The sequence below is a fragment of the Hermetia illucens genome, chromosome 2 (assembly GCF_905115235.1).
Source record: "Hermetia illucens chromosome 2, iHerIll2.2.curated.20191125, whole genome shotgun sequence".
Taxonomy (NCBI): Eukaryota; Metazoa; Arthropoda; class Insecta; order Diptera; family Stratiomyidae; genus Hermetia; species Hermetia illucens.
The window spans coordinates 100232380-100259578 of record NC_051850.1 but is presented as its reverse complement, the minus strand read 5'-3'; the positions used below and the strand labels follow the sequence as shown (position 1 = coordinate 100259578).

Below are 27199 nucleotides of genomic sequence, written 5' to 3'. Positions count from 1 at the left end.
AGCCTCCAGAATCCGGTCAAGGCGTGTCTTAATAAGGAATTCCAGGCATCCCGGTTTTGGGCGCATGTTCACCAATTCGATATCCCTAAAAGCTGTCTGGCGACCTAGCCTCCGCTGTCGCTTCATCTGAACCAGCGTCTGTCACGCTTTCTTTTTCTACAATGGATATTGCCTTTATACACTTTCGACACTAATATCCCCATCCACACGGAGCCGGATTTTGTGCACAGCCAGATGGTCATGGTATAGTTCGTAAATTTCGTCGCTATGCAGGCTACGGACTAGTCCATCCGCTTATATAGAGCTAAAAATTCTTCGGAGGATTTTTCTCTCGAACACGGCCAAGAGTTCGCCAGTTTTCTTGCTAGCAATCCAGGTCTCTGAGGAATATATGAGAACTGGCTTGAGATCATAGTCTTATACAATAAGAGCGCTAAGCGTATACTAAGACGTTTCGTACGAAATAGTTTTTGTAAGCTGAAAAAGACTCTCTTTGCTACCAACAACCGTGCGCGAATTCATCCTCATAGCTGTCATCGGTTATGATTTTCGACCCTAGATAGGAGAAACTATCAATGGTCTTAAAATTGTAGTCTCTTGTCTTAGATCGTAATTGATGTTGAATGATCTTGAGAATGATCTTACTGCTTTTATCTGACCTCGCACATTGGTCAGGGTCAACCTAGACAGTCCTATCAATTCCTATGGCCGTGTACAGTTTTACCCTGACTATTTTGACGCATTTTCTCATGGAATGTGCGCTCCCTGTACAGAGATGAAGCTGATGAGCAGCTAGCCGATACCCTGTCCCAATATAGGGTTGATATAACAGCGTTGCAAGAGATGCGATGGATAGGGACCGGTTCCCTGGAGAAGAGCCACTACACCATATATTATAGCGGTCATCCAGTAAACCATGTGCTCGGAGTAGGTTTCTTAGTCAGCCAAAAAATGAAACCTGCTGTTATCGGCTTTGAAAACATAAGCGAACGGCTATGCACTCTGCGCTTGCGAGGCAAGTTTAGAAATATAAGCCTCATAAACATTCACGCCCCTACAGAGGAGACTGCAGAGTCGGAGAAGGATACCCTCTACGCGGCAGTAGAATAAACCCTCGAACCCTGTCCCAGATATGATATCAAAATCATACTTGGGATTTTAACAGCCAAGTAGGAAAGGAGCCAGTATTCAGGCGATACGTTGGCTCCCATAGCTTACACGAAAAAATAAATGATAACGAACTGCGGACTATTCAATTAGCAGGGTCACACGAAATGGTTGTTGGAAGTACCTGGTTTGCGCGGAAAGCGGTCCACAAACATACGTGGGCCTCTCCCGACGGAACCACTTTCAACCAAATTGACCACGTGTTGATCGAACGCCGCCACTTCTCAGCCTTGATAAATGTCAGAACATATAGGGGGGCCAATATAGACTCGGATCACTATCTCGTTGGCATGGTGCTCCGAGCTCGAATAACAATACCACCTAGAATCCCCTCTGACAATCAGGTGAGAGTGAACACTGAAGCCATCCACAACGCAACCCTCCGCGACACCTATAAGAGGGAAATGGATGCCAGAATAACCGCAGTCAACAGAGGACCTGGAGATGAAGCATCAACAAATGATCTTTACAATCACCTGAAGAACGTTATCATGGATACGGCCATAAGCATACTTGGCCCCAGCCGCAAAAGGAGTCGGAACGGCTGGTTTGATGATGAATGTAAGCTAGCAAAGGAACGGAAGAATGCCGCCTACCGAGTAATGTTGCATTCTCAAAGAACGCGGGCACGCGCAGAGACTTATCACGAACTCCGTCGAGCGGAGAAGTGACTTCACAGACGGAAAAAGTAAGCCTGGGAGAACCAACAAGTCTGTGAACTAGAAAAGTACAGGGAGCAACCGCACCAGGCGCGGAAGTTTTACCAATAAGTCAGCAGGATGAAGCCTTATACACCTCGATGCTCATCCTGCCGAGACAAAGAGGGAAATCTGATTTCCGACAGAATGGGCATATTAGAGCGATGGGTTGAGTACTTTGATGAGCTAATGAACCACCAGAACATCGGCGAGTTGGAGGTCCCGCCAACTGAAGACGACGGACAAATACTGCCACCACCAAGTTTAGGAGAAACAGTCCGTGAAATTCATTGGCTAAAAAATCATAAGTCGCCAGGAGTCGATGGAATTACAGCCGAATTGGTTAAATATGGAGGCGACCAGTTACACCAAGTGGTTCATCAACTTGTGCTCAAGGTATGGGACAGCGAATCAATGCCTGACGATTGGCAACGAGGCATTATCTGTCTCATACATAAAAGGGGAAATATCAGACAGTGCAACAATTATAGAGGTATCACGTTGCTGAGTACCATCTAAAAGATATTCTTAACTATCTTGCTAGGCCGGATAGCCCCATACGCCCAGAATATCATTGGCCCATACCAAAGACGCTTCACTCCAGGCAAATCAGCAACAACTGTTGGAATATGGACAACAGTTGCACCATCTGTTTATCGACTTTAAAGCCGCCTATGATAGCATAGCCAGGGTAAAACTGTACACGGCCATGAGAGAATTCGGTATCCCGACGAAATTAATAAGACTGACTAGGCTGACCCTGACCAATGTGCGAGGCCAGATAAAAGCAGCAGGATCACTCTCAAGACCATTCGACATCAACAACGGTCTACGACAAGGGGATGCGCTATCATGCGTCCTCTTTAACCTGGCCCTCGAGAAAGTGATCCGTGATGCTGAGGTAAATGCAAGGGGGACAATCCTCTTCAAGTCCACCCAACTACTGGCCTATGCTGACGATATCGACATCATGGGAAGAACCACCCGAGACGTACAAACTGCCTTGATCCAGATCGAGCAGGCGGTAATCGGTGCGAGATCTTGGGCTGCACATCAATGAAGGCAAGACAAAATATATGGTGGCAACGTCAGCACCGAAGACGAATCAACCAACAACATCAAACCGCACTGGTCAAACACAAACACGAAAAAGAATAAGGATAGGAGAATACAACTTTGAGACAGTTGACAATTTCTCCTATCTAGGGTCGAAAATCACAACCGATAACAACTACGATGATGAAATCCGCGGACGGTTGTTGTCAGCCAACAGAGCCTATTTCAGCTTACAAAGACTGTTCCGCTCGAAACGTCTCACCATAGGGTCAAAGCTCTTACTGTACAAGACTATGATCTTGCCAGTCCTCATGTATTCCTCGGAAACTTGGGTTCTTAGCAAGAAAAATTGCGAACTCTTGGCTGCGTTCGAGAGAGGAATCCTCCGAAGAATTTTTGGCCCCCTACATGAGGATGGACGATTCCGTAGCCTACACAATGACGAAATCTATGAGCGATACCACGACCGTCCGGTTGTGGATAAAATCCGGCTCAATAGGTTACGGTGGGCGGGTCACTTAATCCGTATGGATGAGGATGATCCCACCCGGAAAGTCTATAAGGGCAATATCTATGGTAGAAAAAGAAGACGAGGCAGACCCTGCCTAAGATGGAGCGATGGTGTAGGTCAGGACGCCAGACAGCTTTTAGGGATATCGAATTGGTGGACCTCGGCGCAAAACCGAGATGTCTGGAGTTCCTTATTAAGGCAGGCCTAGACCGGATACCGGTTGTTGCGCTGTTGATAATGATGCTATCAAAAGCGGCCTGAAAGTCGATGAAAATATGGTGCAACTGATGCCCAAATTCCAACAGTTGTTCCATCGCCTACCGCACAGAGAAAGTCGGATTTGTTGATGATTTGCCTGGAGTGAGGCCTCTTTGGTATGGGCTGAGCGTCCAGCTTTGGTATTTCAATTTGTTTTTGTGTGACAAGTAGAACAGTTGCTGTGTTTGAACTTGAATTGGTGGCCACCTATGTGGTTCAGGTTGGCGAAATCCCAATAAATTCCTTGATGCAAAGTTCTTCCCTTACCTTCCAGCAGGGACATATCGTTCCAACCACCTTCGTTCTAGTTCAGTTCTGATGGTTGTCTTCACGTCGTAGTTCGTAGATTTCGCGTCTTGCCACCTCTTTTGAGGCTAATCACCACATTCCTCGTCTTTCAAGCTACCCCCAACCCTCCATCCGTCCCGGATATTGTCGCAGGTCATATGCCGTGACTGCAACATATTTACTACACGGATTGCTCTGGTTTGCATAATGTGCGGAAGACGCGTGAAAATTTGGTAATTATGTTATTACATTTCATTAGAAGTAGCACCTAATGCAGGGTAAAAAGAGGACATACATGTGTGCTTTACGAGATTATAGATCTTTAATGAGTTTGCTCGTTTTTATGATATTCAGAACACCGTTCGGGCGCCACATAGACTCCTACGCTGTCTAAAACATGAATATGAAAGCAAAGGGTTTGAAGTTTCCAAGTGGTTAGAAATTACTTTCACCTTACACATATATGCGCTTCGAATCTACCTGCGATCTTAAGCAATCTAATCGCGGTCGAAACCCGTATTTTGAACGCTTCACCAAATTCATGTGGATAAAGGAAGAATACTAGAAGATAAGCTCTCCACTACAGTTGGATTCCAATGCACTTGGTACTTAGGGTACAGTCAGCCAGAAGGGAGAGTACAGCAATTCCCATAACGGGACAAATTGGAGACTCGATTACGGCCGGTCTATCTGTGGTATTACTTTCAAAATCTTCAAAAACAATGCCATGGAAAGGAGGCACTTCAGACTAGATCTTGACTGCTAGAACCTTTTTTTGCGCCTCTATCGGGAAATGTAGAAGAAGGGGAATATGTAAAAAAAAAAATAAAACTAGGTAGCTTGCTCCTACTACAATATATTTTAATAGTTAGTAAATACGTATTTCGAAAGCTACTTACTTTCTTCCTTCACCCTTCAGGTAGGTACCCTTCAGGTAGGTAGCTTAAGTACTGAGGAAGAAAGTAAGTATTATAGCTTTCGAAATACGTATTTACTAACTATTAAAATATATTGTAGTAGGAGCAAGCTACCTAGTTTTATTTTTATTTAGAAGAACTACAAGCATCGGAACGATAACTATTTTAAGGGGAATATGATTTAGAGGTAACTGGTCTAACACCTATGTGAAAACAGATCAATGGCTCGAGACGAAAGGTGGGGACATGTTGGTGACCACCCACAATGGAGGCAGCAGACTTTTCGATCAATGGCGTTTGTTCACCTCATATCAAAGACTTCTGTCTAAAGACGTAAAGGTTACACAGGATGCCAAAGTCCCTTCCTTTCTACTGACAGCAAGTTGTAGAACTGCCTTTATATCTTTCTGGTACAAAAGGCATGGGTTTAACAAATTCTCGGGTATCGGATCAATTAAGGGGGTTGGGCCTTCTACAATGAAAAATCCGTGAGGCCGACAGCCTGGGGCACATATCTAATTTGTAAGAAGCCACAATCCCGAGGCAATTCTGTGCTCATGACTTAATTCCGGTCATTTTAGAATATCAGATTAATGGTAATAGGGAAACGTCATAGTTTTAAGCCGCCGTGTTCCTATTACCGAAGAAACAGCTAAGAGATCAGGTGACGTATATGGAGCCAAGTGTCCTTGAAATCTTAATAGGTTGTGTTGCAAACCTTAGCACATTGTAGCAAATGCAATCATAGGGGAGAAAAGTTATTTTATCATTTCAGCGGGTGTCAGACGACCGTTATTATTTAGAATTCAGTTTGGCTGTCACGGGCGAGTAGAAAGAATCGAGAGTGAAAGAGTGAAATTAAATGGCAATAAAATGCAGCTCCCTAGGCGTCTCAGGACTCCTTTAGCGACAAAAGCTTAATTTGAAACTTTGAGTAGCACACTCTTAGAGTGCTTTGAATAGACTTACTCCATTAGTCTAAATAAATTCGTTAAGACCAGGGGCCTGCTAGAAGGGAGGAACGGTAAGAAATCAATCAGAGGAATCCTGAAAGCAGTAAGAATGAAATTCCCAATATGAGTAGGAGGATGAGGAGTTTTGTAAAAAGTTCGAAACAAGACTCCTTCAGAACATACTATGAGGAGCTGGAAAGCGAAAGAGAGACTTTAAGGTCTGCAGGGAAATGAAAAGGGATGAGTCGGCCAAGTTGGGCTCTCTTAGCAAACTGGATAGTATGTTCACAAACCCCAGGGTTGAAACAAACAAATGAGAAAAGTGAGAGGGAAAGAATTAGGTTTCTGCAAACGTAATTTTGTGCAAGAGAAAGTGAAACATTACCGTAGTGGCGGTTGCCAGTTAAAAGGCAAAAACTGCTTTACTGTCTTTTGAGCACGTCAAAGCACCTGGCATTTGTCCAGCGATATATACCAAAGGAGAGTATAGAGCATTAAACACGACCCCTTTCTGTTGACCTCTAAACATTCCAAAGCTTGGGAAAGATGACTATTCAAGCCCAAAAATCTTCAGGCAAATAAGCCTAATATCGTTCTCACTGAAATGTTTGGTTGAGCTTCCTTTTCGAGAGAAGACACTGAGATCGCACTTGCTAGATGAAAAGCAACATTGAAAGTGTTTTGAGTCGGTCCTCCATTTCTTCATTCCAAAATTGAGGATATTGAAGAGAAGAGCTATTAGCTCTCCGAAGAACAGTGTGATGCTGCTCGAGAGCATGGTATTGTCAAGTGGAGCTAGATTATGCTTCCTAGAGATTTCATTTAGTTGCTTAAGGAAAGCCTCCTGTTCTTCTACATTGGAAATTTCTGTTGGTGCGTGACTTTCTATAGTTATGATACTCCTTAAACTGGGCCGGAATTTCGTAATCAAGACCCTGTTAAAGACCAGCTTCCAGTTCATAAGAGCGACCCTTGTGGTAGCTGTAATGTTTGCAAAATTATTCTTCAGAAATACCCGGATGGCAGACGGGATAGGATCCCCACCCACTTTGTTTAGTTTCTAAAGAGTTATTCTTGGCTACCTAGGCGTTTATCAACTGTGAAGACAAAAGCTCATTTTGTAAAATCTTTTAACTCCTGATCCTGATTCAATATAGCTCTTTTACTGGTGAAAGATCATTTACTTACCAGTATGTGTTCGAATATGTCCTTGAAGAAGCCATGGCCTTGAAAAACATTTACCACAGTGTGGGCACTTACATCCTTGATTGTGAGTCCTCACATGCATGGAATAAGCTGGCATGGAAACGTAAACTTTTTCACAGTGTGGACAACGCCTCGCTTTCTTATCCAGAATCGATCTAAAATTGGTCAAACTTTTGTTACCCTTAAATGTTGCCGTTTCTCTAAACCTCTCATGGCTTACCTGTGAGTCTGCCGATGTCTGGCCAAATTGGAAGAAGTAGAATACTTCTTGCCGCATTCGGGACATACATGATCATCTTCTGTCATTGGAGATTTTCCGTCCATGGTTTTCGAAATGGTTCCAGATGAATGTTCGTCTCCACTACAAATGCTTGCATTACTCGGCAGACTACTGCAGGATAATTCATCGAATTTTGAATGGCTGTCGGAAACAGTGGATCGACGGGATTTTTTCTTATCGAAAATTTTATGGCTGTAGTAATTCGAATCGTCGTCTGAGGATGAGAAAAATTGCATTCTCTCTGAGGATGATTTGTAGATATTTTCACCGATGCTATGATTTCTCCTTATTACGGAATGTTCACCAGATTCGAGGAAACGATCTTGATGAGTGGATTCATTGGTTTCGCTCCAGTTTTCTGGGATGGTATGTCTACGTCGAAATTTGGGTTGTTTATTGTCAGTAGTCAAAAATGGGTTTGCGTTAATTTTTGGAGAATCGTTTTTCAGCTTCTCGTTGTTTATATAATCGGTTATTTCGTTAACGTTGGTTGTACTTAAACGGCCGGCCGCTAGTGTGACTTCCGCCAATTGTGTTAAATTGTAAAGTTCTTCGGGAATGGTTGTGGTGGATATGTCTTGTACCATTTTGGAAGCAAACTGAAAGCAAAATGTTGACTATTGAGTATTAAATTAAATTAAATCAAATTAATTATATTTATTGATCTATTTTTAATTCAATAATTTAAAAATTTTCTGCGTGTGGCCAAGGGTAAAGTTGCTACTTTAGGTGAAACATTAAGTGCCATTCCTGTATTGGATTATAGTGTATGCCAGAGACATTTCTATAAGTGGAAGACTTCACTGCTTATACTACAACTCCTTGAAACACTTTAAGTTTTCATTTTCTATCTACTAGCCGAACGTTACAAATTTTCTTATTCAAACCACTGCTGGGTGTATTAGATATCTGAAGTTTTTACGATTTAATGATTGAGTCTCCATCCTTAACACCATAGAGGCTTTTTAATCTTCCTCATAAAGGTACTGGAATCGTTCTTAAAAAAGTTGACTACCGACGCTCATGTGTTCAGGTTTTCCTTCATCTTATTTTTTTTTAACAAATTATCAAGTTATCCTAAAAGGCAAATTGGAATCATATTTTTCAGTTTGTAGTTGGTTGTTTGTTAATCTAAGAAGATCGGAGTATCGTAGTTTCATTATGTTCATATGTCCATGTGGTACTAGTAATGAACGCAGTTCAAAATTGGGAATTTAAGTTGAACATTGTGTGCAAAAGTGACCAATTATGAACATGTGTTTACTCGCCGTTTTGCGCCAGTTCCGGAGGACAAATAACGATTTTAGTATTTCGTTTCCTCATACGATCCATCGGTAAAAAAATGACGTTTTAAATCTGAACGTATCTGGAATATTTGATCCTTAAGTACTATTGAGCTAAAATATAATTTTCACATGGGGGTTATCAGGCCATCCTAGTTCTATTCTAGATAAGAAAATTACAAATTTTTTCTTACATATTAGCTGCACCCCTCCGAAGGAAAAATAATGGGGAGTCAGTGTCCCATCAATAGTACAGCTTGCGAAAGTCTAAATGAACGAAAGTCTAACAGATCAAAGATGGGGGTTTGAATTTTGAAGTTTCTTCCTCTACAGATTTAAATACATATTTAAATATATAATAGTATTTCTTCATGTTGCGTAGGAAGTCTGCCACGTACCCTATTCATTTTGCCTATGGCAGGTAATATTGGTCTAAGAAAAAAAACAGTTCAATCCCTAAACTGTAGATAGAACTCAGTTGATAGTACTTTAAGGGGGTCATCCCGTCTGAAGGAGGTTTTTTTTTGGCTTTTTTTCGAATTTTTTTCTGAAGAACTGGATCAAGATGCTAATACGAATTTTTCACGATAAATTTATTAATATCTTGAGCATTCATAGTAATTTTTCCAGCCCGATCGCATAGTTCGTTATTGAAATACAGAGTAATTTATACACCGAGGGTTATTAAAAAATACCAAAAATGTAAATTTTTGGAGCCGTGTTAAGCTTTTTTTTGTGAATTTTGGTGTTTTTTCACTGTTTCTTCAATGTATAAAAAAAAACTACTGAATGAATCGCAATTATCCTAAAAAAAAAAAAAATTTGATTCTGCGGATACGACACACGGGATGACCCTCTTAATGGAAGAAATTTTGACTTTTATCTAAGCTAAAGTTACAATGGATTCTAAAGAAATTTGATATCACCCACAACGGCGTTCGGAAAAAGATTTGGATATTAACAGTTGTATCCGAGGCTGATTACGGAATGACGGGGATAATATTGATAATAATCTAGTCGAAGATATATATATTATGACCTGAGGTTAAGACTAGACTAGACTATTAGGACTATTAGACATATTAGGTAAAAAATAAAACATTCATTTTCAAGTAAAAACAAGGAAGTAAATGTGCTTCGCTCAAACAGATTTCCCCGTCCTCTTGCAATCCCACCTGCATTTGCAAATCACTTTCTCAGAAAGAGACTTTCTAAAAATCCACTTCCAAAGTGGCAGCTCTATTTCCGTGATGATTCGTCAGATATAGCAATCCTTTGCAACATTTTAAGCAAATGCCAATGTTCCTAGGGAGACAAGCTCATGGCCATGTTGCAAAACACGAAGAATGGTTTTTTTTTGGGGTATACATAGGGTGCTCAATAACGCTATGGATGCCAGCCTAACTCCAACTATCTCTAAGAAATCGATCAAGAAATCTAGACTTACATGTCGGATATTCTGAAGCTTAAGGAGGTAGGACGTTGGAGAGCACTCCCCTTTCTTATGAAGAACTACACTATTATACTTCAGAAAAGCCATCGCAGCGATTTATTTGGGCATAGGATCTACTATAATGTCCAGGCCTTTAAAGTGTTCATCCCTTCATGACCGTGTACTGTAGGACGTTTTGGGAAAACTGATTCCTGTTACGGCGCCGCAAAATTCCATATGCTGAATCGAGGTAAAGCAAATTCCAAAGCTAAAACACAGTTTGATAAAGCTGGTATTGGACACGTTTCTTATACAATTGTAAACAATCTATACATCTGGCCACTGTGGTTTCTTTCAAAATTGCGCTATACCATGTTAGGTTTTCCAATTAGCACATTACATTTCCTGTGCTTTCCTCTATGAACTTCCACCAGACAAGGAGTGTTAAAGGGTGAGAGAATTTGGGATGGTGGCATTCTGTATTTGGCAGGGTCGGAAAAATCTGGCCAATGGTGTTATGTTACCTTGCTGATGCAAAAAATCTTTCCATGAGATTGAGAATAAATTCTTTAAGTGGTTTGACATTTGTTTGCAGACAAACTTCGACGTTTCGGCCACACTTCTTAGTCTTCCAATTGTAAGTCCAGTGCAGTGTCTTAATATCTGGCGTTCGAAGGCCGTTCACTTTTCGATGGCTTTCGATGAGCATGTAATCCACGTTGGGGCTCCGTAGCATATGTATGATTGATCGTATCAGGGTCGAGTTAGTTTAATTCTTCTTATGAAGAAGAAAGTAGATTCTAATCAGTGCACCGCTTGTTTTACTGATAGCGAGCATAAGGTGAGGGTTGAACTTTAGGAATTCCGTGAGTTAGATTGATTCCTAAGCACTTGGTCTATTCTAATCTGCTCACTGCGGTATTTCCGACTTTCAACTTTAAGCGTCTAGAATTCTTGTGGATGGATCTATGTTAGCACCAGAGCAGTTAGATTTCCTCCGAAACATGCAGACTTGCGTCTTTGCTTTGTTTATGTTTATTCCCTATTCTGGTAGTATTTTCAGAGAAGTATGAAGTACGAGGTACTTTTCTATCGGTTTAATTGTCTTGCTGAACCGGAGGTCTGAAAATTAAACTAATGTGTCATCGACAAATTGAATCAGGTCTGTGCCGATTTCAGGGGACGGAATGTCAGTCGTGAAAATGTTATAAAGGGTTAGGCCAGAGACGGATCCTTGCAGCACTCCAGATATCACCGGCAGGAGATAGACATAGACATAGAATTGTCTGTCTGAATGGGGAACTGATTTTCAATTAATTTATAAATGAGTCCGTTTACCCTCAAGGAGTCAAAGGCCTTTTCTAGGTCAATTGACGTTATTGACGTTTAGTCGTGTTTAGTACTCATGGTATCATTGAGGTAGCTTAGAGCGCGCTGGGTAGAGTGTTTGAATCGAAACCCAAACTGATGGTTAGGAATTATGTTATTGTCATCGTAATGCTGGACCAACTCGGTTGTTAGATAGTATGCAAATGAGCCTATAATTCTCTGGTTCGCTAGAGACGCCCTTTTTCCTAATGGCAACAATTTTAGCTCTTTTCCAGGTGAACGAGAAATAACCGTTATTTATGCAGTTGTTGTAGATTGCAAGTAGGAACTCGATTGAGACCACAGGGAGGTTTCTTAGGACAAAGTTTGGAATTTCGTCAGGCCTGGCCGATTTTTTACCATTTAGGCTTTTCATCAGGGAGATGAGTTGTGGTAAACTCAGAAAATTGCGCGAATCCGTGGGTTCGGTTGACGGATTCGGAACTTGTAGCAATTTCTCAGGACGAATTTTTTGACTGTTGATTGAGCAATCACAGTGGGGGCTGGGTCTTTCCATCGAGGACTGTTGCTTTTCCAGCGTCATTACAGATAGGTTCTCTATTCTTAGACAGAACGGTTCCCGGTTAGCATATTTACGTCTTAGTCTGATCTTCCTTGAATTTATTCCAGAAGCGAAGAGATCTTTAGACGCACAAAGCCAAATTCAGTTGAATTATTAGTTTTTTCATATCTCTTTCAAGTAAGATCCATACGAGATGATCAGCTGTGGGGAAAAGAATCGGATACCTACTCTGCTTTGCAAAGTTGTCGGGCTGATGTCTGTCGGCTGTCCCAGTGCATTGCAATGTGAAGGTGTGGAAATTTTGAAGGACATTGGGAAATACGAGTATGTCTGAACAGAATTAGAATTAGACTTAATTTCGAAAATGGTTTTGCGCATTTACTCCGTTCAGATATATATGATGACGTTTTCAGGATTAGATTGGCTAGAAGCAGACCTACTTCCTGCACCCCGATTTTGTTTTCTTCTCATCTCACAATAATGGAATATTTGCAAATCTAGACTTCGGTTAATATTGAAGCTGCAAGTGAAGTAGTTTATCGGTTTTCAATAATTTTCTCTAAAATCAGGCCAAATCTTAAACTTTTTTTGACTGCCTTGACTCCTTATAATTTGCTTTGCTTTTGAAAGGAGTAGTCTTTTAGTTCGTAAATCACAGTACCTTTTGATATTTTTAGAGACCTCTTGTTGGTGCTTTCGCTGAATCTAATTATAAGATTGCCTGCGTTATCTCATCTCTTACTCATGTTAGTATTCATAAATATCCTGAAATACCTAACTGGCTTCAAAGTGGGCATTGTAAGAAACTTTAAACTTAAAAAAAGTGAAAATGTTTTGAGCTGAGGCTAGAAGGTTATGTTGAGCTTAAAAAAATTCCTTATTTTGTTTTTCCATTAGTATCATATTTTTTTTATGAAAATATTTTTTTTGAAGCTGTTCAGCAATGAGAACAGGTAGGCTTACTTTCTGGAACCTTGCCAAGATTACAAAAGTGAAATAATTGACGTAAGATTATAGATTGAATGAATTTGCGCTCCAGATTCGTTAATTAGTGGAAAATGCATACACTGTACTCCCCTATACAAGTTTTCACCGCCCAGCATCAAATCAAAATCGACCAAAGGAATATTTCTAATATTTATTAGAAATTTGAATTTATCTGGCAGAAACAGGCACGAGGCGGTTCCCGGACATAGTCGAAACCCATAAATGCGATGGAATCACACAAGTAGCAGTCCCAGGAAAGCATCAAGTGAATGTACGCCGGTGGCTGTGCTTTCAAATTTCGAAGATGTAAACGCTAATTTCTTCTAATTTTAGAACAGGAACGTCAATCCGTGAGCGACTCGAACAGGTCATTCCTCCTATAACTACACCAGCTTCTTATGTATCTTGTTTATATGTATGCAGGGTTTCATGCACCCGCAGATACTATACTTATAATGCACTTCGGAATATAATGTACTGCGACTAGATATACTCTCAGGTTTTACCTTGTCAGCTCCTACAAAGACCCACCCGAAAAGTATAATTCTGAGCATTTCCATCGTGAAGCCATACCACCATATTACAGAGGGTATTGGATCCATCTTTAAGGTGTCGGCGAGCAATCATTTCAGCGGCTAAAAATAGGAACAAATTGTCGATGCCCCGTGCACTTCGTATGTTAGGCACATAAAAGCGGAAATGAACTCGCTCAAAAGTGTTGTGCAGGAAGATATCAACATCAACATGACTATCATCATCGACATATTCATGATCAGCATCACGCCGACGAGCGGATTTTCAATTTCCACTTTCATCGGAAACTTGTTTGAAAATGAAAATTTAAAGAAATCACCACTGCGCCCTGACGTTACCCAGGAGCGGGCGAGGAAAATGAAAATTCGGGTTTCTCGGCAGCGTTCAGTCGAAGAACCAATTGTTTACGTTATTGGCCTTCGTGCTGTGATAAATAAACAAAATCTAAATTGCCGCATTGGCTTCGATTCAGGCATCTTGATTTCGTCAGTTTGATCGACGCAGAAACGTCTTTTTTCACAGGTTGTATGGATCTGATTTGTGGATTCAAGGAGGCATAAGAACATCGCATAAATACATCAGGTCAAGCGTGAAACTTCAAGGTGAGTAGCAAGTGATATGTACCAATAGGCTGAATCGTTGTTCGAGATTACTTTGTGGGAGCGCATACAAAACTGTGTTGCTGCCAGAAGCAAGGGAACAGGTGAACAAACTCTGCAGGGATAATCGCAATTTCACTAGCCCATTTCTAAATTTTAAATCGTCAGCAACAACATCACAACCAAGAATTTGTTTTTTTTTGTCATTTTCACATTACGCTCGATCACTGCTTCACCATTATTCACCTTAGCTGCTACAGAGGAACCTAAGCTTGCCGCGTCACTTTCACGAATAGGCTAGTTTTACATAGAGCGCTGTCTCTGAAGGCGAATAAGGTGCAATACTTCTCAAATGAATTTACGGATCAATTGCTGTAGGCCATTTAAAAACTTCACACAAAATTCTTGGGTTTTTGCTGAAGACATTAGGGATTTAAACTTCTGAAACGCTGATTTATTGAATCCCAAAGGAAGCACTAGGCCCGTTCCTGCACGATAGTTCCGAAAGATGTCCAAATTATTCTGGTTGACAACCTATGTGATGATGGCATCACACCAATCCAATTAATCATAAAAGGTCACCAACAAGGTGAGGAAATACTTTTTATCTATCCAATATGCTAACAGTAAAAGAAGATAAAAACATGATGTGATGTTAACGCCGTCATTGGGGAGGTGCTCTCAATTTCTAACAGGAATCCAATGCAGCTCTTTAACTCGAATAGTGAACTCAGTGGCATCCCCTGGCATGCCGATTCTTGTCGAAGAAGGGCGGGTATCAAGTGATATCATATTCATTGCCAGAATTGAGAAAAGAAACCAGATGATCATAACCAAGATGACAAACAGCTTACGAAGATAAAACACCATGGCAGGATTCGGATCTAGCAAAACAGAGGAGTTGGCTGAATGATCGTCATGGATACGGTTTTGCGAAGATACTAATTCGCTCGAGGGGACATAGAAATTGAAGCGAATTTTACCAAAGAATGCAACCAGTAGCTGGGTAGCCTACGTTTACAGAGCGTTTATATGTTCACGCTACACGCTACCCACTTTGTCGGGGTGAGAGATTAGCTAGTCGAACAATCAAATATTTTCGAATGCATCTCGGCTAACGTGGAATCACCATATCCAGAAACAATATTAAAAATCCTGCAGGGTTTTGTAGGATTACAACAGGCAGGACCTATTACTGGAATGATGAGAACTGTGCCATCCGCGGCACTCGAAGTTACCCTAAATCGACCCCTTATTGATTTGGAGGTGAGAAGGTAAGCAGCTAACGACACGTATAGGGTAAATAGAGCGTGGAAGGCGATTAATCATATAGTCATGCGTTCATTTGGAAAACGCTGCACAAATAACACTATTTGCTGATCATATGATTTCTAGATTTGTCTTTAAAAAGACATAATCATCATCACGGCGCAACACTCGGTGTATAGTCTCGGTCTGCTTAATAAGGAACTCCAAACAATTCGAGTTTTTCCCGAGGTCCACCAATTTGCTATGCCTAAAAGCGACCTGGCGTCCTGCCCTACACTATCTCTCCATCTCTGGCAGGGTCTGCTTCGATTAGCAGGATAGCTAAGGTATACTTGTAAGTGATAATGCCTCTAGAATTTTCCACGGTCAGTTCAAAAAGGCTGCATGATAACATAAATTTATGGTCAAAGGTCTCGAAAGTGATCTTGCAGATTTTATCTGCTCTCGCACGGTGATCAGGGTTAGGTTCAGCCTTATCAATTTAGCCGGGACGCGGAATACCCTCATATACAGTTTTACCGTGGCTATGCTGTTATAAGCGGCCTTGAAGCTTTTCCATCGCTGTAGTGAGAACATCTAATCTGCCTGGAGTGAAGTGCCTAACCTTGAAATGTGTAACGGGGCACTACAGGACTACAGTACACTGTAGGAGGCAATGTGATTAGCATTATGCTCGCCGGTGATTATTAACCTCATCGGACTCAAGTTCTCATTCACAGCTGAGTCTAGGGGATCCGACATCCATTCACGATACAAATCCCTCTGCCACCAGTAAGATTTGAGGGAGACCTTCTGCTACGACAGTCTAACGTTTTAACCATAGAGCCGCTCGATGGTGCTGAGCAACGTAATACTTTCATAATTGCTACATTGAGTGATGTCTACTTTTAAATGTGTTGTGTGAAAAAAAGTCTTATTAAAATCGATTCAATGTCTGTTTGTACTTCTGTTTGTCTGTCTGTTACACTCGATTCACTGGGAAATGGCTAAACCCATTGTCACGATATTTGGTGAGAATATGTAGTCTTTGTGCTTCTTTACATGCAATGTGGTATCATTTTGCGTTGGAGTTAAGGGGGGCTTTCTATATATGCATATGCAGGGACGACTTTAATTTTTTTCCCAGAGTACGGGGGATATCAAATGAAGAAGTTCGGCTAGCACTTTTCGAAACTGATCTTATTTTTCATATTGGGTGAAACACAGGGGAGGGAGAACTCAATATGTGAGCCGTGAAATGTGAAACATCCAATTATTACTAACAAAGTTGTAGAACGTCACAGTTTTATATTCCACGTGAATTCATTAAACTCCAATGCGATACACTACGAGTTATATATAAATGGAACCATCGTTTTATACCCGAAGCGACGAGCTTCCAGTTTCTAATGCCTCGTCATCAAACTTCAATTCGCTATACTAAGCCTTAAGCTTGAGCTGATGAATCGCTAGGTATAGTTGGTTTTATCAATTTACGGTGACATTATTTGTCTATCGTCTTCAGATAGCGGGACCTCCAACTCATTGGTGACAGCTACACCCTGTACGAAGTGAAACTACTATTTACAAAATGCTGCGGATCTAGACGAAGGAGTCGTAAAATACCTCTCCCAATTTTGCCAACCGTGCCCATTTGATAGTTTGCAGGCTAGGGATAATTCACTGCATTCGAACGGGGCCTCATTCATATTTGGTTGCCTGAGTGGGCACGCTTTACCTTACCATGCAATGGTGGCAATGGCACACGGACCCTTCTAATCCCCATAATCGTGGAAATCAACCAACTATTAGCAAGAGAAAAGAAAATAACAAACAAGCAGGACCTCATACCGCGCACCAACTAGTCCATCAGGCGGAAGCACGTCTCCACAATACTGAGAACCAGGTGACTACACTCAACAAAGGAGATGTTGGGAAGTCAAGCAGTGGAGCGAGGATCAACAACAAGTTGCTTCCTCAGGAGGCAGTAAAAGTACGTCTGTGGTCAGTATATCAAACGTCAGGAAGAAGAAATCTGCGCTATTTGAAGAAAGGCCTGAAAGCAAAAAGGACTTTTAAAAAAGTTCAGGACAGACCTAAGTTTTCAATAGCGACCCCAAGGAAGAGGGGAAGAGTGGAGATCACCGCATAAGAGGGAAATGTTTCAACGAACCAACGAAAGGGGAAATTCCGGGTAGGTCAGGGGTTAAGGTAAGTGCTAGCAGGCCCGCCATTAGCTATGTTAGTGCGGTGAAGGGCGTTCGTCTGACTATAATCTATATATTTCCGGAGCAAATACTTACTCGTGAGAAGCAGGAAATTTTCGAAGACATTGTCGTCATACAGATGTGCGGAGCTCGTCTTTACCGGCATACGGTTTCGGCCAGGTCTTATATTGGTGGATTGCGCGACGGATGGCTAGGCGGAATGGCTCAGGACCATAGTCTTTAAATTCCCAGACTGGAAAGGGGCAGAACTGTCGACATGTGCTGGCAATTATATGCCACGAGTCCACATGGTGACAGTCTACCTTCCCAAAGCCGCGGTGATTGAAAGGGAGGAAATTCTGCACTTTATAATTGCTGAAGATCACCACACGTGATTATGGAGAATCTTTAGTATGAAGGAGGAAGGCGAAGGCAAACTCGTCACGATCCCCAAAGACAATTAAACGACGTAACTTATCAGCCTTACAGATTTGATAGCATACCTCTGCATGTGCATAAGGAGAAACCGAAAAAGATATTTCGGAGGACACATAGGGTGAAAAGCCAAGGACGCTATAGAAGCCGAAAGGGCACGATCGAGCAAGGAGACGGACCTGCTGCCTACCGAGGAGGAGACAACCTTGACCTCGCTTTTCTAGGCCTCAAAACGGACAGTGAAACGCAAATATCAGAGGAAGACGGAGAAAACCGCACAGCATTAATGAGATAATGGCCAGCACTAAAATAGCCCAGGGAAATCTTCACCATGCAAAAACTGCGTCTGCAGTAATTGCAAGAGCAATTTCCAATAATAACATTGGAAAATTGCTTGCTCAAGAACCCTAGGCGTATTGAGGGGCAAATTCGTGGTCTGCAATGAGAAAGCATGCAGGTAATTTGGGATTCCTTTTGCGAAAAACGAAGAGCTTGCATCATTCTTGAAAACAATTTAAAATATATATGTTTTCAGAGTTCCTAACTGAAGACCTCGTAATTCGAAGCCAGGAGGAAAGTAGGTATAAATCCCCTTGTTATAAACTTTACTCAAGGTTGTCTACAGGGTCGGGTGCTATCACTACTAATGTGGAATATGGTAGGTGATGAGATCCTAAGGGAGCCCACAAATACTGGAATACAGGCCAGGGTTATGCTGACGACTTTGTTTTAATATGAGGATACCCTATTTGATAGAATTCAAACTGAACAGTCAAAGTCATCATAGTACCATCTCTGCCTAGGAAGCGCAGGCTTCAAATGTCTCTTTACGATTCATCACCTGAGATGCATTAAATTGTATTGCATGGAGGTGAAATGAGTACAGAAATCAAATATTTGGGGATCACATTAGACCAAAAGTTTCTCTGGAAGACACATGTTGAAAACACATCGGAAAGCTACAAGGTCCCTGTTGACTTGGAGGTCCATAGCGGAGAAAAAATGGGCATACATCCCGAAAATACTAGTTGGAAACACACGGTAATAAAATAAAATCATTGGCCTTTGATTATCTATAGGGCGGAAATCTGGGCAGAGAGAACTGGACTCAGCACAACAGGCATGAAGTTAGACAAACCTCAAAGCCTAGCTTGCGTGTGTATCAATATGGCAATGAGGAAATGCTCACCAGCACCCTAGAAGTCCTCTTGGAATTTACTGCTATCTTTACATACAACTGTGGGTAAGGAGGGCGATGCGAGTGCCCGATAGTATCAACGAGGCCAGGAGCTACCTAAATCGAAGGAAGATTGATATTCTTTGTTGTCGATATCTCGAATTACTGATACCAAGGAATAACATGATAACAAGATGTCATTTCGACAAGAAATCTTTGAAACAGAACAAAGTGCTTGAAACGCGTTGAAGCAATAGGAAAAACTGCGAGAGGGCGCAGCTTAACCCAGCTGCTGAGCTGGCCGGGAAAGGAGCAAAGATGCCGCTACATGAATCGGCGTTCATGGCTACGGTGATGAAAAATTAAGAGGAACAGCTGTAGGAGCTATACTGGACAAACCTACCAGGAGTGGAATTGTCCAGAGTGTTCATGGAGGAAACGAACCCAAGTACTCGAAGTGTTGCTTGAATCGCACCAAGAAGAATCTTCGGATCATTGAAGAAATACTTATTGGTCACTGCAGGGTAAAATATCACCTGGGGAAGCTCGGAATATCTATGGCATCTGGGAAAATACTTGATATCAGATGCCGGGCTGAAGCAGGGTTTCATTTTTCGGCTGACTACGAAATCTATTACGATTACATAGTTTATTGGATGGATGCTATATTATATTGTATATTAGCTTTTCTCCCAGAAGCAGGTCCCTATTTTGTAAGGCAGTGAGATCATTTTATGTTGGGACAGCGAATCGGTTAATTGCTGGGCAGCCTTCATCTGTTCAGAGAGCGCGTATTCCACAAAAGAATACGCAAATTGGTTATCACTTTTCTTTGCCGGGTTCATCGTTGTTTTGTCCGTTTTTTTCGAGGCTCCTTCCCTGGCTTCATAACACTCGTTTTCCGTATAGTGTCATTACCGCTACATATCCCACACCCTGGAGGACCACTTGACACAGTTTGTTTGGTTTTTGAGTGCGGGGGACTTGCCTTCATCCTCTCCTTCTGAGATAGAGATTGGATTTGGTTTTACTTAATGCTGCGCAAGTGGTAAGCCTATATCAGCGGAACAGCACAGAAGAGAACGAAATCATTCATGAGTATTTTCAATCTGGGGCAATGAGTTCGGGAGGCTAGCTTTTAACCAAGAAGACCATCGCACCGTTTGATTTGTCTGAGAAGTTGATTAGATAGGACAGGACAGGCAGATTTTTTACAATTAAGTCAATACAATTTTTACGTCTTTCTCTTGCTTCGAAAGCATGCTTCGAAGAATGTCTTTGACAAAAGCAGCGCGGTCGACCACTCCAGTTTACTTTTAAGATTGGGTAGCGTTTTCAACACTAAATAGTAACATCATATTGAATTGCCTTTGACACTTGGCCAACTGAATTAAACGTTCCTAACATGGATGCTAGGACACTAGAACATTGTTGGTAATGACCAAGTTGATAGCCCCACGTTATATCTTATACCGTCAAGTCTGCTCTGAAGGATGAGGTTGGGAGAATTTGCGTAACCGAATGGAGTGTTTTGAATTTCTGCCTGCAGGCGAAAATCTTTGTGAAGCAACTCTAAGCTTCAAAAGTGGCATTTTGTTGCTTCTTAGGAAACTTTTAAGGGGGCACTGTCAAACTAAGAAGTGGAAAAAATATATGAAGCCAATGTAAAGAAGAAAAGAAGGCAACTCTGCGCTCCTTATCCAGCCTTATATGAGGATACTTTAGAGAGGTACTCGAAGAATCTGTGCACTTCCTGCCTTTGGGAGGTGTACTTAGATCCGCAAAAGTTTTGCAAACGTCACAAGTTTTCATGGGATAGTGCAATGGTCTTAACATATGAGATTTAAGTGCTTACAGGTGAAGCTCCCTCCAGTCTCGCAACCTAACCTAGCCATCTATTCTAAGTATGAATAAAACAAATTTCCTAACGACTGACCCCTAATCGGATTGAAACTATAACTGTCAGTGATAGCGGTTTACCAAGAATTAAGCGACTTAACCATCGCGGAACGTTAACATCAGCCCAATGTGAATTGCAACATGAAATGATTTCACGTATTAGTGCAAGTTCGATAAAGTCACGTTCCCGGACTGGCGTCGTTGCAATCAGTCAATGATTGTACATGGCCATTCTGGTGCAAGTTCAGATGTGCCTCATGCGGTTTAGGTCAATGATATGGGAGAAACCGTAGGACTAAAGACGCGAATCATCTTTCCAAAATGGTAACCATGTTTGATAGTTCCGCCCTTATGTTTGATGATACTCAATCTGAATCTTAATTTGACCATTATCCACGCGTTCATTAAACCGCTGGAAGACTACCATAAGGAAAGCATATAATTGGGTTACACACGGTGTATCCAAGTCGTCTCTCAGGTTTCGCCAGTGTATCACAGGCGGAATTACTGGCGATATTAGAAGTCTGTCGATGGCTGGAGCGTGATTCGAGCCCTAAGCGTAGCATAACCATTCTGACTGACAGCCAAGCGGCAATCAAGGAGCTCCTGTGCCAGACGCGTGTCAATATATTTAAGATTACGGCGGACTGCACTGGGCACTGGCCCATAGGGGACCATGCCACTAGGCTCGACATACCCTACAACTCGCATTGTCGAAGCTGCGGAGAAGGAAGGAAAACCCTCGTGCACTTTCTCTGCGATTGCCCAGCTCTGGCTAGAGTCAGGCTGCGGACACTGGGTAAACCAATTTGGGGACCTCAGAGAGATTTCTAGCTGCAGAGTGGGAGAGCTGCTTTCTTTCGTGAATGGTACGGGCTGGCTCTGAAGATCCGAGCCGGCTTGACTGTGCCTCCCGGCTTCCATAACAACAGTCACCATCTTAGGAGTTTGTGGCATCACAACGGCGCACCAGGCGCTACCTACCTACCCCCATACTGGAGTCTCCATGCTTCCTGATTAAAGCGGCAGATAGGTTATGATTACATAGGCTGCATTTCTCATAGAGTCTTCTGCATAGCCAGCTGGACGCAGATTCAGACTTCCATCCATCAAATCACTATATTCTGCACCGACGTCTTAAGTATTTTATTGTTCATTCATTTAGCCGGAAAAGTGTTTCAGGTATGGTCCGTAGTATCCATGAAGATAATATCACTTGAACTAACATATTCTGCCGAAAATATTCTAAATTTTTCATGAGTCAAAACAACGAGCCACTGTGGGATTCCGCACGCGGTTTTACAAACATGGATTTTAGGGATTTCTAAATTTAAATAATTTGTGTTTTCCCGCTAAGAAGCGCTGTTGGCGTACTGCCAAGAAATCCAATGGTGACGCACTTTCAGCAATTTAGCAGGTTGTTTCAACCCATCGCAAGAACTTGCTGCTAAGTGTTGGGCAAGCTTGGCCGGCCACAAGGAAATCGTAGAGTGCCAGTGGTCCGAGCAATCATAATAATAATTGAGGACGCAGGTTGTTCTTTCGCCGACAGATTTCTGGCTCCGCGGCGAGGAATAATTACAGAAGTATCTAGAGGTAACAGCAGCAGCGGACACAGAACTGAAGAAAAGGGGAAAGAACACTCTTTGGTCGCAGCTGACTTTCCCATTAGTTTTGGGTCAATTGTATGAAATTGGGCATGTGAGTGGTTTTTGGGAATTTATTTTTGTGTGGCTGGTGTTCGAAGAGAACCATGAGGTGTTATTGTGGGCAAAAGCAACTTAAGGGGGTAGGCTTCCCTGTAGGGAAGTATGCATTTACAATGATCTTGATCAGGTGCTTGGTAGATTATTCCCTGGGCATTGTTCTCCACGCCGTAAACATGAAGCAAAACGCAAATTGCTTTTGGTTTAGGAACCCATATCAGATCTTATGATTGCAAGTAGGTTTGCCCCAATGATAAGAAATATCTTGCGGAAGCTGAGAGCTTAGTACTCAAAATAACAATAATATGGCTTCTTTACGTTAGAGTACAGAGCTTCCAATCATATTTTAAAATGGTCGCAACTAGGTAAGATTATTTTATATCTGACTTGTCTAGTACAGGGTGATGAAAGCGTGCTAAACGGCCACCACTAGGGAAAAACTCGTTTAAATTAACGAAGAGAAATTAAACGCTCAACACTTCCTGGTAATACGCCATCTTCTTTTATTTCTGTGCTAAAATTGATCCGTGAAAAAAATATTCTATTTTCCATATTCTCATTAAAGTGACTGATTTCCCTGACGATAGGATGATAAATTTTCTGAAATTCCCAATTTCGTAAATTGCTGAAATTGTTGAGGAATACTTGGCTCATATGCTCATTTTTTCTGGGGCATTTTGTTGGAGTTATTTGACTCTCCTCGATTACGGAACGAAACATTTGAAATTTATGCAAGATTTTTGAAAGAGCGATTTGTTTATAACGGATATGGTTGAAATGAGTAATGAAATGGAAAATCCTCTAATTTATTGATTGATCTAGATTTATTCTACAATTCAGATACATGTGTGGATGTGTTTGTGTACGAGTTGCATGGATCATCATCAAACAGGGATTTGGGTTGCACTAACAGAAAATTCATTGTAAGTAGGTTGAGAAAATATTTAGAAATTAAACAATATCAACGTCCAAGAAATTAAAAATTGAATAATTAGCTGCATAGCTTCGGGGAATATTTGAAATAATTCTTACTCTTATAGGTTTTATTGACGCAAATAGCCGGCAAAGTATGTTTATAATTTCGATACAAGAAGCAAAACGAATACGAGACAGAAAAAGATTTAGATGTACGGATTTGTGCAATCATTTCATATAAATAATTATAGTGGAGGCTGCGTGTAGGTGGTATTCCCATGTGCCTTTGAGAAATTATTCCTCAAATCTGATATTTTGAGTTATTTCTGTTTTTGCTGTGCGCTTCTTTGTGTCCTGGTATGAACAGTGGATTAAGATGATCCCCATATTTAATCATGCAAATTCGTTTCGGCTGATCCAATTGAAAAAGGTGAAAAGATTGGTAGATTCAGCAAAGCTTTAAGGATAATATAGAAAAAGAACTATGCCTTTAGACCAAGGGAAAAAACCATAAACTATGCAACTTGTTTTGGGGCTGAAAAGATGGGAATGCATCAGAAGTGTATCCTCCTTGTTGGGCTTGTTGCGAAAAGTGGAGAAGAAAATATCAAATTGTTAGTGTTATTTTTATTATCATCATATTTTTCCGAATTTTTCGTTGATACTGATTATAAAATTAAAATATGTTGGTTTTTTGAGTTGAGAGAACGAAAGATCTGCAAAAGAGAACAACGAAAGTTCAATAACAACAAAGTTTTAACACTTAACGACAGCTTGAAAAAGATCGACGTACGAGAAGCATTTAACACAGCAAAACAGATGAGGATAGGTTTAAAACCGCGAACCACCTTCTGTAGGGATCAGAATGGCAATATCATCAGCGACCCGACTCAAATAAAAGCAAGATGGATCCTGTATTTTCAAGCCCTATTAAACCCAATGACGACACATTTGCACCCCTTTGTCATTCCGGTTGACCCAAATGGAAAACAAGTGTCCACACACCCGGGTTGTACGAAATAGAGGCAGCTCTGTTTAAATTAAAATCGTGTAAAGCTCCCGGAATCTCCTCCCAACCGAGTTCTTAAAAGAAAGGGGAACAGAACTCACCAGTCTAATCTACAAACTAATCAGCAGAATTTGGACAACCGAACAACTACCTGACGACTGGAGGAAAAGTGCAATTTGTCCAGTGTACAAAAAGGGTAACTTCTTTGCTACACATGCTACAAAGTGCTGACGACTATAATTGAACGAAGTCTGAGAGAAACCCGTCGCCCCTACTGAAGCTAGTCCCACTAGTGGAAGCCACAAGAATTGACAACGAGGGCCAGGTAAAAGTCCAAAATGAACTGGCACAAAGCTTTCCTATAGTGTCAGGACTTAAGCAAGGTGATGGTCTCGCACCACCCTCTTTAGCTTTATGCTCGAATACGTCGTCATGAATTTGGCGTGACTTGATACGTTAGTGATAAAATCCGCGCTGTATGGATGCGAGACGTGAAACCATATCTTCGAGACGAAAGTTCTTCGAAACATTTCCGGAACCATAAAGGAAGTAAATGTCCTTCTAATCAGATACAATTATGAAATGTATAAATTATTTAACGATCCACTAGCATCGACACTAGTCATAATTCAGAAATTGTAGTCGACCAAGGGGAAACTAAGGAAACGTTGGGACGACTCAGTGGATACAGATTGCAGATCAATTCCAAGATCTTCCAACTAGGGGACGTGGTCTTTGAATCGAAATAATTGGAGGCGATGCACCGTGAGGCCAAGTCCCGATTTTGGCTGTAGCGCCATCGAGGAAGAACTGAACATTGGATAGTATCAAGTTTCATTCTCCAATAATGGGGGTTTTTCATAGTTTTGGTCAGCGTTATGCCTCGACGAGGCTGATCTAAACTGAACTACAACAGTACTGTACTAACAAAGGAATTGTTACTTTCCAAAAGCCAATCCATTTCACACACCTCGTTTAGTACTGTCAGGTGAGCAAGGCCCTTGGATTTCCGGTATATGACAGGCTATTGCGCAAAATATAATCGAAAAGATGAGCTGCAATGAAAACAGAAACAGAGAGAGATGAAAGAAAAATCAAAAGCCCGCATGGAGCCAAACAATTTCGGATTATTAAGCGACATTCAAGTAATGTAGCAGTAATTAGCAGTCCTTCTCTCTTCAGAATGCTTTAGGAATTGTAGAAAGTAAAAAATCCAAGCCCAGGTATTTCCTTTTCTTACCATTCCATATTTTAATCTCAATTAAACTGATTACAAATTTGTTCTGGTGATTTTATTAGGAGAATAAATCGATCGGGTTTCGATTGTGTCGCCATCAAATCAATACAGTATTGCTGAAAGTGTGACATATTTTTGTGGGTAAGAGCTGAAAAGTTTGGAAGTGAAAATTCTTGATGCGGGCAAAGCTCACTTCATAACTCTCCAAAATCGCCCAGGAACTGAAATTGATTTAGGTGCCAATCTCTCCATGACTCTATGGATTTAAACTAGACATAGATAGCTTGTGTTGAAATTTCACAATTCCAGAGCCAACCTCAAGCTATTTCCCCTTCGATCTGAATATATCTGCTGCCACCCTACCCGACACACTCCTTTCCAGCATCGAATTTAGATTCCTTCTCTGTATTAACAATCAACAACATCATATGCCCTGGATGTTTTAGTGTGTCAGGGCATGCAGGACAATTCGGCGACTGGTAGCAACCGCTGGGCTCCATGCAAAACTGGTTAATATCGTAGTTGCTCTCCCCGTGTTGCCATTTCATCCATTCCCTAATATTAAGAAGGAACATTCACTACTCTTTGAGGATGCTTCCTATCTGTGTTGTTAAAAATCAAATGGCTTTGGTGTTGTCATATTCCTGAGTTCATCCACTTATCCAAACGTCTTGTATGGTCATTTCTCCCGTCAAAATGTCGGCAGGTGGCAAACCTGCTACCACAAGGATTGTCGCATTCGATCTGATCATAAAAGCGCTGCAGAATATCGCCCACTTATGTCCCTGAGACCTTTTAAGCTTTCCGTCACACTGGCCATGTGCATAGCGGAATGGATCTTAGTTGAAGTATTTTAACCCACCTTCTGGCATGCCTAATCTTGGTCGTATTTCGGCGCCTACTACACATTTCATAGTTAGCTTGGAGACGACAGAATCTCCACCAACTTCCTCTTTGACAGTGTTTTTCCTTCTTCACTTTACTATCACAGCAGCTGGGGTAGATCTTAATATCATTTGCGTACTTTGTTGTTTTACAAAACCGACAATTGAAGCCAATGCGTTTTTGTTTCGTTTACTGTTCACGTAGTAGAGTAGAGTGGGCACGCCGGAACCCAAACTGGCTCTCCGACAAGCCATCACCTATTTTAATAATGAGTAGAAGTACGTTATATATAATTCTCTCCTTTATGTTCCCAATGTAAGCAGGTCAGGCGAAATGATGCTGGATCTATAGCTGACTTATTGGGTTTGGGAAGCAGAGCAATTTTTTTTATATGGGTCAGGAGATATTTCTTCTTTGAGCA

General features: G+C 41.4%; 1 protein-coding gene across 3 annotated transcripts in view; it reads right to left on the bottom strand.

The window, feature by feature from the left end:
- LOC119650217 (zinc finger protein 184) overlaps positions 1 to 27199 on the bottom strand; it is a 39282-nt gene that overhangs the window by 4647 nt on the left and 7436 nt on the right. Inside the window, exons 2-4 of one of the 3 annotated variants that reach the window (XM_038052787.1) lie at positions 7603 to 7933; positions 7275 to 7548; positions 7037 to 7224 (exon numbers count right to left, since the gene is read on the bottom strand). In XM_038052787.1, coding sequence (XP_037908715.1) covers positions 7037 to 7224; positions 7275 to 7548; positions 7603 to 7921 — 781 coding nt within the window. In that variant the 5' untranslated portion in view covers positions 7922 to 7933. Of the gene's footprint in view, positions 1 to 7036; positions 7225 to 7274; positions 7934 to 27199 lie in introns of all 3 variants that reach the window. The other 2 variants (XM_038052785.1, XM_038052786.1) reach the window with 2 other exon arrangements.